General features: G+C 36.7%; 2 protein-coding genes across 2 annotated transcripts; one reads left to right on the forward strand and one right to left on the reverse strand.

Moving 5' to 3' along the window:
- Positions 1 to 223: 223 nt before the first annotated feature.
- On the forward strand, positions 224 to 2,022 carry rasd2a (RASD family member 2a). The gene is made up of 2 exons (XM_077213795.1): positions 224 to 772; positions 877 to 2,022. Exons 1-2 carry the CDS (start codon positions 244 to 246, stop codon positions 1,383 to 1,385), a joined length of 1,038 nt encoding a protein of 345 aa, XP_077069910.1. The 5' UTR covers positions 224 to 243; the 3' UTR covers positions 1,386 to 2,022.
- Positions 2,023 to 6,274: 4,252 nt separating this feature from the next.
- rsad1 (radical S-adenosyl methionine domain containing 1) lies at positions 6,275 to 11,993 on the reverse strand. The gene is made up of 9 exons (XM_077211696.1): positions 11,818 to 11,993; positions 11,594 to 11,727; positions 10,302 to 10,506; positions 9,851 to 10,216; positions 9,566 to 9,629; positions 7,598 to 7,745; positions 7,467 to 7,521; positions 7,162 to 7,265; positions 6,275 to 7,053 (listed from the first exon to the last, which is right to left on the reverse strand). Exons 1-9 carry the CDS (start codon positions 11,923 to 11,925, stop codon positions 6,936 to 6,938), a joined length of 1,302 nt encoding a protein of 433 aa, XP_077067811.1. The 5' UTR covers positions 11,926 to 11,993; the 3' UTR covers positions 6,275 to 6,935.
- Positions 11,994 to 13,364: the final 1,371 nt, after the last annotated feature.

Here is a 13,364-nt window from a genome sequence, read left to right on the forward strand (position 1 = left end):
GGCATTAGTTGACAATACTGAAAATCTGAAGCTCTGCATGGCTCAGATCCAAGTAACACTGCGGTGGGCAATACCTTAAATAGGCTGCAGCATTGTTCAGATTCACCAGAAGAAACCAAATCTATAAGCGTTGAATGACGCACCACACGACACCCCCCATCCACCCTCAGCATATAAAAAGCACTGCGGGAAGCGCGTACTGTACAACTCACTGCACCGAGAGCACAGAACCAGCCGTTCTGGATGATACCAGCAAGGAGCATGGTGAACACAACTGACAAAGCTCTTCTTTCAGTTGATGGCACCGCGACGCTCTCCTGTTGCAGCTATCATTCCGAAAGCGCCGCAACAGTTGAAAAGCATTTGCAGTGCGCATCGCACTGGAGACATCCAGGAGTGGTGCGCTCCTCCAGCACTGGAAAGCGAACCTCGTCCTCTGAACGCAAACCACGGAGATCTCTGGACCCCTTCTCCGCTTCTCAGCTCCATAAAACAAAGCATATGAGATATGAGAGTAAAAACGACGATCTGGTCAGCGTGAAACCCAGTCATTACAGGCGCATAGTTGTGCTCGGCGCGCCCCGAGTGGGAAAAACGGCGGTTATACGCCGTTTCCTCGGCGATGATGGATTCGAGGAACATTATGAGCCTACGACTGAAGACTTTCACAGCAAACTGTTCCACATCCGAGGAGAGAAATACCAGCTAGATATCCTGGACGCGTCCAAAGAGAGAGACTTCCCTGCCAAGCGAAGACTGACTATTCTGACCGGTCAGTATATATAGCCCATGTACCGTTTTTTATTCGGTATTCGGTATATTTTATTCTATATCTATGATTTACTAAGTTCTAATTTCTTGTTATGTCCTCAACAGGTGACATATTCCTGCTGGTGTTCAGCGTGACTGACCGAGAGTCTTTCACTGAGGTCTGCTCTTTACGCGAGGAGATTGTCACGGCCAAATCCAAGCTGACCAAGTCCAAAGAAAACAGACAGATTCCGATCATAATCTGTGGCAATAAAACTGACTTAAACTCCTCGAGAGCTGTGCAACACTCAGACATCTGCCGGTTTCTCGGGGAGGACAGTGTCTCTTTCGAGGTGTCTGCTAAAGACTCCGCCAACCTGGAGGAGATGTTCGAAGCCCTGGCGGTGCTGGGTGGACTCCCCACAGAAACCAGACCCTCTCTCCATCGAGACATCTCCATGCACACGTATCAAGCGCTGAGCAGCAGAAAGAGAAACAAAAGAGCCGTGAATGAGCCGTGTGGGGCGGTGCAACCGCTCGCGCGTAGACCGAGTTTCAGTAGCGATCTGCGGCGCGTGATGGGGCCGAGTAACCCTAAAAGAAGTACACCTATTGAGAGGTGCCAAATACAGTAAAAGAGTAACGCTATAGGGACTCTGTTTCAAACCTATGAATAATAATTATTCAGCTACGTAAGAATTATTATATTCTATAAGTCCCTGGCTGGACCAGAGGACAGATTTCAAAGTATTTGTGCATCTCTTTAAAACCCTGCAGGAAAAGCAGGCTTAAGATGGTATTATTGGTCTAAACTGGTCATTAGCTGGTGTAAACTGGTAGACCAACTGGAAGACCAGCAACAAACAAGCTAAACTGTTAAAAATGAAGGTTCTTTATTGGAATCTGTGGTTCTATGTTCTTTTAAGAACTGTTCTTTGGGGAACCAAAAAATGGTTATTTTGTGGCATTACTGCAAAAATGATCTTATAAACTTTTTAAGAGTGAAAATATCCAACCACGCAGTAAAGTGTGGTAACCAATTGTAGGTTTTACCGCATGAGTTAATGTAGGCTATTTACGTTGATTCAGTGCTGTTAAATACTATTTTGACTTATATGAATGACTTATATGAATAAAACCATGTTACCATTTTTTAAATGCAGTTCATGACAAGTTTGGACCAGTTTCAAAACGCAGATACTGACGCATGTATTTCCAACTGGGAAATGTTGTATAATTGAGTAGTATGAATATTTTCTTTATATTGAGTGTATTATAGGCTACCTCACATTTGTTTGCACGTTTCTTAGGCTATAGGCTACTTCAGACAACAAAAAAGACGCATTCACGCGCTGTTGTTGTTGTTTTTTTTTCTTGAAAATGAATAAACCTTCATTAGTACCTCAAAATTGTTTCCACTTTTTCATGTATAACAGACAACAATAAAATTGTCCTTAAGAAATAATGCGTCGTGTTTTCCCTCCTTATGCGCGAGTTTGTTCATTGCAAACAATGTTTCCGCTTAAAAGTTTATTTTCAGCAAATCGGGTATGACAACGAGATAACGTGACACCACTTCAGTAATATTCACGAGTCATAATACTGTACATATTTATAACGTGTATGCCCCACCTCACCTCACTTTTACAGCAGCATCTACGCGTCTACTTTTAGAACAAACCTCACACATGTCCATTTATGGATGAACAACGGGAAGAAAGTTGTGGGCGTTGAAGCCTTACTTCTCATCGTCTGCAGTGGCTTGAGTCATTATCGTTGTGCTGGCGTAAAATTCTCTCGCATTAGTAAGAACATACGCCCACGCATTAATATGTGTGAATCCCTGACAATACAATCACGCTTTGCATAATAGACATTACACCACACGATACAGAAAGAAACTTTGAATATTCATGAATGCAGTGATTAATATGACTGCAAAGAAATGACAACCTGCATCAATAGTAAGACAAAGAAGCATATAGACGTTTTAACGCATCCACAGATATTTGCATAATGATTTGCACATGCACAAGGCGCAGATCAGCACCATGGACAGCGGACTGTTAGTTCTAATTGGTTTCTGTCATTGTTTGTGTTGCAATAAATACTTTATTTGGATCACGCTAGTCGTTGTCCATCTTTTATGTTATGTGTCCCTTGAATCCTAGACATTTATATTAGGGACCGTAACAACAGCCTTTTGATACAATAATGTCTCAACTATATTGATGCAATATATTTTAAGTGGGTTTCTACATGAAATAAAAAGGGAGAAACAAGAATAACTCATGATTCTTCAGTGAACTTCTCTGACTGAGCATGTGGGTGGTTTGAAGAGGAGTAACTTGGCAGATGCAATATGAAATCATATGCATGTCGCATCAAATACCACTAAAGACGATAAAGCCCCCATGATACAATCACTTCAGATTTCATAGATCAGACCAGCAATCAAGATCAAGAAGTGTTCATCGTTTCACAGATTCCTAAATTATAGCATATTTTAAGTGTAAAAATTGCATAAACCGCATATACGTGTGACATGTAGAGTGTTTTTAATATTTTCTCTAGCTCTTGGTTCATTAGAATGATTTTTTCCCTTCATCTTAATGGTTGTGTACCTCTAAATTAGGAAGAAACGCCATGGCGCAGCGCTGCGTCCTGACATTGAGCACACCTGTGCGGCGCAATTACTGAGACGCGTTACGTTCTAGACTAGGCTTTATAAAAAGCATGTTTAAGTGTGGTCGTGTCATTCTCCCTCTACGTGTGTTCATGTTCTGTGGGCCGTAAAGGTCTATTGGCGTTTTATTTTCGGACGCTTTTCCCTGGTGAGTCGCCAGGTTTATTGCCCTCGCGATTCATGGTTTAAGAGTCGTGATGCACTGATTTAATTTGTATTATTTATTCCCCCCCTCTTCTGTTAATGTTGGATCTATTATGGTGTCTGATTAACTGTTGGTATTTAACAGGTAAACTGTCAAGGGTATTTGTCATTTTCTAAAAGCTTTGTGACTTTTCATGACTCTAAAAATGTCAACGATAAAGATTATAGCGCTAAAAAAATTCTACGTCTACGCTAATAATAGCGAAAACGGCACAGAGAAACAATATAGTTGGAATCACTTTCAGAACGATTTTTTTCCAGCTGATGAACTATAAAAAAAGACGACAAAACTGCAGCACACACTTATAATAAACCGAAGGATGTCGTCAGTTAGTGAGGACGCAAGTTTATTGTTCTTGGTGTGAACTGACCTTAACCGTCATGTAAAAATAACACATTTTCCTTAACCTTCATTTTGTCTTCGTTTCCTGTTTACAAATCTTGGCTTTGGGGTCCATATGACCCCAACAATTGATAGAGTAATTGTACAAAAAATATACATTTTTAATAATACAAATAACATATCATTTTTTTTTGTTTACTTCTCATCTATTCATTAATGCTGTGTTTTGGGGGATATGAAGTACTTTTTTACCTATTTACTGCAGAATTCCTCCACTACACCATTAGCATATGTATGAAATATTAATTTTTTATAAAAAAAACGCATTAATGATGATCAAATTTAAATAGGAATTGTTTCTGGATATTGATATAGGTGTTAGATGCATAATTCTGCCATCTGCTGGTTAGCTGTTTTTTGTAGATTATATATTTTTAGCCTGGAATTGTAATTACCATATGCATCCAGCAGAGGCCCCATTGAGATCCATTCATTTTTCTGGATGTGACTTCCTGTTCTTATAACAGCTTTTGTTATGCATATATATATTTAAACGTTTAAAATACATTAAATCAGTATTTTGTCAAAGTTTAGAATTATTTTTGTTGTTGTTTGAGGTCTTTTGAAGTATCTTGTTATTGCAATAGTGCTATATAAATGTGCAGTAATGCCAAATAAATTTGCAATAATGCCACATAAGTTACCACTAAAAGAAAATACTTGATTGCAATTACATATTTCAATAATCAAAATGTACAAAATTATTAACTTTAGAATAAAAAATTAATTTTTAAAAAGTAAATAAAAACAAAAAACAAACAGCTAATAGGCAGATATGAACAGGAGTGAAGAGTAAATACACCTGTGTGTCTGTGTGTGTTTGTGTGTACGCATGTGCATGTGTGTGTGTGTGTGTGCAATCATGCTCATTCCACATTGTTTTTTTCTCTAATGCCTGGCCTTTATTTATGTGTGAAAGTTTTAGATTCATGCAGAAATTATTGATTTTATTTCCCAATTTCTATAAAAATGCTCTCTATTGCAGTCACACCTCTCTCTATCTGTGTGTGTATTAGTGTCTGTGTGTGTGATAATGTTCATTCCACATTGTATTAGTGATCTAGTACCAGGCCTTCATTTATGTGTGAGAATTTTCAGATTTATGCAGGAATTATTGATTTTATTTGCCAATTTCAATAAAAATGCTTTCTATTGGAGTCACACCTGTGTGTTTGTGTGCGCGTGCACGTGTGTGTGCAAGTGATCATGTTCGTTCCACATTGCATTTGTGCTCTAGTACCAGGACTTCATTGCGGTATGGAAAGTTTCAGATTTATTCTGGATTTATTAATTTTTTTTGACAAATGAAAAAAAAAAACTTTTTTTTTTCGATTTTCCCATTAATTTCAATGTGGGGTCATATTGACCCCGAAGACAAGAAGTGTAAAAAATTTTTTTACATGCCTATAGAACGACCGAATCAAGCCCAGTTTTTTTGTGTGTGTATAGATAGATAATGTAGGAAAATTGACAAAATCTTATTCCACTGAGATGAAGGGAACCATTTTTTTTTACTAAGGAAAAGTCGATTGGGGTCATATAGACCCCAGTACCAAATTCCCTTGAATACACGAACACATCTTAATCATTATTTTTTTAAGTAAAACGTAATTTACTTAAAGTCCCCCTGCAGTCAATAATTGTATCCCTTACAACTTATCTTCGATAATCAAAATTGCATATTTAAATGTAAATCCACACCCTTTTTTCATTTAGTGTTCTAAGAATATGCAAATTAGCCCCGCCTCCACTCACTCACACCAGCTCAGGGATCCACTTAAATGCTGCACAATGGCAAGTGGAATTACTAGTTTAATTCAGACATGTTTGAACCAGAAACTGATTCAGAAGAGTTAATTATACAGGCTCGTCTACAAGTCAATGTATCAAAAAGGTAATGCGTTGTACGTATCGCTCTACAACGTCAGACACAATGGCAATTGAATATGTTGCTAATTTTACACAAACCATATTCACATTCTCCATCTCAAAGTCAGACAGCTTTCTAAAAATTAGCATCCTTAAATAATGATAGGATAAGGCCCATCCCGCACATTGATGGGATTGGTTACGAGTTTGTAAAGTAGAAATTAGGGGCGGTTTCAAACCTCGCTTTTGAGACTGTCTTTGGTTCACTGCAGTTTTAAGGAGAAAATAGTGTTGATTGATGAATTTGCACAAGGTTTGTCTTAAAGCATATTAAAAAAAAACATATAGACAGACACAAAGGCAACATTAAAAAAAGATTTTATTTAAATTTGTGATGAAACAAGCAGAAACGGACATTTTCTTCCGTATTGTGACGTAGCCTACACACGGATTATCGACAAAGAAAAAAAAGTAGGACGGGAACTTGGTTCAATGCATTGGTGGTTGAATGGATTTTGAGAAGTGGGTGGGGTTTAAGGAGACTAAATGATTGGAGAAGTCTTGCATATGTCACCACCAGAAAGAAGTCTGTCATTTTCAATGGAAGATACCATTATGACATCTTGATTAAACATCACAAGGTCAAAAAAATGAAACGTAAGCAAGGATGAACTGTTTACAATGAGATATGTATTTAGAAAATATAGAATTGAATTCTTCTTAAATAAATAGATCATATCATGCTGATATTTTACTTCATGCACCCAAACCCCTTAAATTTAAAGAAATTAAAAGCATGTTCATATTTAAGAGGTGCATTCAAGTCATGTGTGCAATACTTTTCTTAATGTTCTGTATTTGTGAATAAATTAATATATAGAGGGAAATAAAACGTGTCACATTATTGACCCACGTTCCTTCTTCAAGAGCAAACTTCTTCAATCATCGATGCATTTGTTTCATGTTTACCCATTATCTGTCTCATGTTTCTCCGATGTAAACGGTCATCCGTCTCTGTGAAAGTCAGTGCTCTTGCTGATGTACAGAAACTCTGCTTTGGAAAAACGTCTCTAATTCTAGCAGCATTGTGGGTAAGATGCTGTCCAGTAACGCTAATCCTTCCCAGGAACACCGCAAACCCCTAAAACATAAAGGTGAGTATAAGGGGGGAATTGATGTGTAAGTGAAAATGTACTTTCACACTTGGGTTACTTTGAAAGTAAAACAGTTTTGAAGCCGTAAGCATTACCTGTCATTAAGTATTAGAAGTCCGCCTGCTTGCAATTCCTGAACGTTTTCTGACATCCCAAAAATGTGTTGGAGGTCAGCTTCTGGGCTGAACAACTCCCAGTGCTACACCATTTCATAAGAAAAAAAGATCAAATGCATTGTCAGTTCACCGACTTCATATAAAAAAAAGCATTAGCATTTCGACCTACCGTTACGTATATTAACATGTTGTATAAATCATGTATTTAAAAAAAAAAAAAGCAAAACATAATTGGTTCAAAATGTGACCTGAACTATGTTGTGTTAAGAAGCGGTCCATTTTACCTGCAGGGTGATCCCTTCATTCATACGCAGACCCATGACCAAAACCTCCTCCAGCCTGCACATACAATTATGATCTGATTCAATAACTTACACAGCGAGTTGTGTGTGGACTACATGTCAGATACACTTACAGGCCACGGTGGTCAAGCTGTATCCGACGGCGAGTCCCGTGACCGTGACGCTGAACCTCTCGTATCCAAACATCTGGCTCTAAAGTCTGGGTTCGTGCTTCCCTCTGAGCTCCTCCCACTGCACGCAGCACAAAGCGCCCATGAGCCCCTAACAGATCATGAGAAATCTTACTGTGTGTTTTTGTAAGATCAGTCTATCACAGTTTGAGGTTGGTGTAATATATATATATACACATACACATACAGGTGCTGGTCATATAATTAGAATATCATCAAAAAGTTGATTTATTTAAGCAATTCATTCAAAAATTGAAATTTAGATATTATATTAATTCATTACACACAGACTGATATATTTCAAATGTTTATTTCATTTAATTGTGATGATTAAAACTGACAACTAATGAAAATCCCACATTCAGTATCTCCGAAAATTAGAATATTACTTAAGACCAATACAAAAAAAGGATTTTTAGAAATGTTGGCCAACTGAAAAGTATGAACACGAAAAGTATGAGCAGGTACAGCACTCAATACTTAGTTGGGGCTCCTTTTGCCTGAATTACTGCAGCAATGCGGCGTGGCATGGAGTCGATCAGTCTGTGGCACTGACAAAACTGACAAAAGGTCATTGCTAAAGAGGCTGGCTGTTCACAGAGCTCTGTGTCCAAGCACATTAATAGAGAGGCGAAGGGAAGGAAAAGATGTGGTAGAAAAAAGTGTACAAGCAATAGGGATAACCGCACCCTGGAGAGGATTGTGAAACAAAACCCATTCAAAAATGTGGGGGAGATTCACAAATAGTGGACTGCAGCTGGAGTCAGTGCTTCAAGAACCACCACGCACAGACGTATGCAAGACATGGGTTTCAGTCTGTGTGTAATGAATGAATATAATATCCAAATTTCACTTTTTGAATGGAATTACTGAAATAAATCAACTTTTTGATAATATTCTAATTATATGACCAGCACCTGTATATAAATTCAGTTGTTTTTTCTTCTTATATTTTTATACAGTATATAAAAATTTTTGTTTTTTCTTCTTATATTTATATATATACTAAGGTTGCATTTATTTGATCGATATATTTTAAAATGTAATTTATGATCAAAGCTGAATTTTTAGCATCATTACTCCAGTCTTCAGTGTCACATGATCTTTCAGAAATCATTCTAATATGATGTTTGGTGCTCAAGAAACAATTTAGTATTATCAATGTTGAAAACAGGTGTGCTGCTTAACATTTATGTGGAAATGGTGATACTTTTTTCAGGATTATTTTATAAATAGAAAGTTCAATAAACCGCATTTATTTATTACAATTATTAAAGCATATATTAATAGAAATCTAAACTTATTTACTGTCACTTTTGATCAATCTATTGCATTCTTGCTGAATAAAAGTATTCATTTCTCTCTTTTTTTTATCTTACCACAAATGTTTGAATGGTATCATTGATTCCACGAAAATGTTAAGGAGCAAAAATAATTAGTGTTTCCTGAGCATCAAATCATCATATCAAAATGATTGGGGATTTCCTGTCGTCTCCTGTTGCGTTCATGTGTAAATTGCGTGAGCTTATTTTGTCCATTATATCGAAAGATCTGAAAAAGCCCATAGATTTACCCACCCATAGACCCTCCCGTCGAAGAAATCAGGACAGAAGTGTTTGAAAGTGGACAGAAGAGACGGATTAAAACACCAGGTGTAAACGGGAATGTGTTTCTCTCGTCAACTTGTGATCCGATAAACCAAAACGCATCTTAATACCAGCTTTAAACAGGGCCTTATAGTTCCATGACTGAACTAGATATTAGAAATATAATTTTATTTTTCATTAGAAATGTCTTGACTGTCACTTTTGATCAATTTTGTGCATTCCTGCTAAATAAAAGTTAATTTCTTTCAAAAAAAATCTTGCTGACCCCAAATGTTTGAAGAGTAGTAAATGTGCATGAATGTACCTGGGCCTACACCGATGTACTGATGTCCCCTCCAGTACCCGACATTGTGTTTACTGACAGCGTTCTACAATGAGTACATAATCAATAAACCAAGGGTACACTTGAACATTTCAAATAATTCTAATAATATAGCATTTATTCATTGAGTAGGCACTTTTATTTAAAGCAAATTACAGTGCATGCCTGAGAATCAAACACATGACCTTGGTGTTGCTAGTGCTACTTCTTATTTTGATACTATAGGTATAGGTTTAAGAACATAAGGAATTATAAATTATAACTTACATTTTTGGCAAAGTTAGACACCTCATACTGGCAAAACCCAGCCTTCTCTAAGACTCTGCGTGCTGATTTGTACATGTCAGCAGTGACATCATCACCAGGCACGTTTAGTTCCCTGGTTTCAACCTGTTTAAAAAGCTGGGTACCCCTTTCCAAAGTCAGCTGATACAGTGAAACATGATCATCACAAACCGGCAGCAATTTCTCCAGTTCACTCTCCCATGACTTTACGCTTTGACCTGGAAGAGCAAACATGACATCTACAGACACACGTCCCGGGCAGAGCGTCCTGGCCTCTGACACTGTCCGGAGAGCATGCTGGGAGTTGTGGTCCCTCCCTAGTATCCTCAGTTGATCATCATTCAGTGACTGTGGAAACAGCATTAGATCTATGAAGACTCTAAGTAAGCTACATAACATCTGACAGATTGTGCCATGTGTGGAAGCAGCGTACCTGAATTCCAACAGAAAACCGGTTAACTCCTGCTAACATGAAGTCCTTCAGACTAGCTTTTCCAGCAGGTGTAGGATTCACTTCCAGAGTGACCTCTGCATCATCTGAGAGATGGGCGTTTTTGGAAACAGTCTCCAAGACAGCAGCGATCGTGGAGGGCTGAGCCAAGCTAGGCGTTCCTCCTCCAAAAAACACTGAGCTGATCCTTGGGAACAGTACAGCACAAATTAAAGGGATAGTTCACCCAAAATTAAAGGGGACCTATTATGCCCCTTGTTTACAAGATGAAAATTTAAGTCTCAGGTCTCCCCAGAATGTGTCTGTGAAGTTTCAGCTCAAAATACCCAACATATCCTTTATTATACTATGTATCTAAACTTCTGATATATGGTTTTCTGAGCGCACACATCTGAAGAACACATACAGAGAGCTGGATGTTAGACAGAGCACTGAAGTAGTGAGTAATAAACTAAGTTCTCTTTCACATGTTAGTGTGCCATCTGCCAGAAACTAGTTATTTTAGTGTATGAAGTTTTAAATATGGATATTTTTCTTACACAAATGCATCGCTTTACTTCCTTTATTAACTCCCGCAGAGCCGTGTCAAGCACTTTTATCATGGATGGATGCGCTTTGATGAACTTGATGAAATATACCTATTCACTTCCATTACAGAGCTTGGAAGATCCAGGATATTTTTTAATATAACTCCGATTATATTAATCTGAAAGAAGAATGTCATATACACCTAGGATGATTAAAGGGTGAGTAAAACATGGGCTAATTTTCATTTTTGGGTGAACTATCCCTTTAAAGCTAAAGCAGTGTAATATACGGTACCTACTGCTATATATATGCTGTTAATATGAATCAAACAACAAAATAAAAACAGAAAATCACTCACTGCTCCTATTGAATAACTTTAGTAGCTTTACTAAGAATACAATTCTAACTTGAATGCTGCTGTTAAATGCTCCGGTGAGGAGATAAACATGGCCCACATTCTTCAAAATATCTTATTCTGTGTCCAACAGAAGAAAGAAACTCATACAGGTTTAGAATTTGATGGCATAATTTTTATTTTTGAATGAACTGTCCCTTTAAATGGGTCACAAAAGCACTCTAAAGTTCAGCTTCTTGCATTTTTATATAAACTTAAACTAGAATACATCTTCATTTAATTGCAAATAACAAGCAATTATGTATATTCTTTAAAAAGTACATTATTTTCCGTAATAGGTTCTCTTTTTACAAGTGTGCTAATGTGTATTTTTCTAGAGGTATCTACTGACCGGGAGACTTGACTGAGTTGCAGTAAGGTTTGTGTTTCTTTCTGCATACATTCTGTCATGACCGCATGGTTTTGACTCCGGGGAATATACTTGTTGAAGTTGCAGTAGGAGCATTTTTTCAGGCAATATGGCCACTGTAAAAAAAAAAAGATTAATACAGACAGATACACTTCTTTACATTTGTTGACAGTGACTGGCTTTGACAATCGGATTTAGACACTCACATGGACATAAAGTGACGCTTCATCTGCATGAGGAGGAAGCCTGTGAGTAGCGATAGATCTCAAACACTGCAGAGCCTGATGTTGTCTGAGGAAAGCTCGTCTCGACATACTGTACTGGTCAAGTTATGCTTCCATGTGTGCTGCTTACTTCTGCCATGTTAATTTCTACACGGCGCTATTTGCCTGCAACACACACTGCGTCACAAACCCTGCGTCCGAATGTGCATACTATCCACCCTATCCGCCCTAAATAGTATTTACAATTACTAATGTCACATACTATTTAGGATGGATAGTAATGACATTGGGACGCAGGGAAAGCTCAACTTCAGGCTTTTGTTTGTTTTGTGTTACGTGTTGATTAAAGATACATGTAATAATACATTTTTCAGGTGCTTGATTCATATTGCCCTGCAACACCTCGAAATAAATACTTTTGGAATGACCATTTTGGAAATAGGCTATTGATTGGAGATTGATTTGGACTTATAATAACAAAAAGTGTATCATAATAAAGTTTATGAAATATACTTTAAAATGATCCATAAAATGTATCCAACAAACCAGTTCCTATCAAAATATGTAAAAATGACCTTTCTGAATCCTGTTAATTTTTGTAAAAAGGATACTGAAATGCATCGTTTCTTTGAATGTATATATGTTAAATTCTTTTGGATTGATGTGGAATATTTATTTAATATGTTAAGTGGAATTAAAATTCACATAGAGAAAAGAGATGTTATTTTTTTTTATTATGACGAAAAAGAGATGCAATCTTATTATATTACTTATACACAAATTTTAATGGTCTGAAAGGATACAACATCTACCATTTTAAGGCTGGCACGAATATTTACATTGAAACATTGCAAAGGACTTTCCAACCGCAAAGCAACCAGAACTGTGGACATCTACAAATAATTTAATTCATCTTCTTTATTTTGATTACACGTAGGCCTATACCTCTTTCCGTATGTCTTATTTTTTCTTCTTCTTTTTCCTTGTGAATCGATTTTTTTTAAATATCTTTGATATGAATGTTACCTTTAATGTCATTCATGTCTTGATGCTATTGAATAATTTAGAGCATTATACGGTTTTTCGGTTTATTTAAAAAAAGAACATTTTACTTTACTTTTATGGTTTTAGTTTAGCAGCCGTTAGCTGCCAGTCATTTGACCATTTTTTTACGATTTTTATTTTTATTTTATTTTTTTTACATTGAAGGTATATGATCGTGTTAATTCAGGAATTACTGTAAAATAAAAGTGTTTTTCAGTTTATTTAATTTAGGATGTTATACTTTAATGTTAGTGTACAGGTTTTTTTTGGGTGGGGGGGCTGCAGTCATTTGACCATTTTATCATTTAACTTTTTTGTTACTGTTTAATTACAGATAATTGAAAGATACAGTAAATGTTCTGTAAAAAATTTGAATAACTTGAATTAGTCATTAATGTCACAATACCTAAAATAACAGCTGAATTTTTAATTCACAGATATTATTTGTAATTTTACAGAGTTTGAGTACAATTTAAAATGAAAGA

This window comes from Siphateles boraxobius, unplaced genomic scaffold (assembly GCF_051911475.1).
Source record: "Siphateles boraxobius isolate OS27281-9 unplaced genomic scaffold, OSU_SipBor_1 66, whole genome shotgun sequence".
In the NCBI taxonomy this organism is placed as follows: domain Eukaryota; kingdom Metazoa; phylum Chordata; class Actinopteri; order Cypriniformes; family Leuciscidae; genus Siphateles; species Siphateles boraxobius.

Coding starts and splice junctions, on each gene's coding strand:
- rsad1 (XM_077211696.1), bottom strand. CDS start 11,925: ATGTCGAGACGAGCTTTCCTCAGACAACATCAGGCTCTGCAGTGTTTG. Junction 11,728..11,817: donor AAGCGTCACTTTATGTCCAT/GTGAGTGTCTAA, acceptor TTTTTTTTACAG/TGGCCATATTGCCTGAAAAA. Junction 7,054..7,161: donor CTTCTAATACTTAATGACAG/GTAATGCTTACG, acceptor TTTATGTTTTAG/GGGTTTGCGGTGTTCCTGGG.
- rasd2a (XM_077213795.1), top strand. CDS start 244: ATGATACCAGCAAGGAGCATGGTGAACACAACTGACAAAGCTCTTCTT. Junction 773..876: donor AAGACTGACTATTCTGACCG/GTCAGTATATAT, acceptor TGTCCTCAACAG/GTGACATATTCCTGCTGGTG.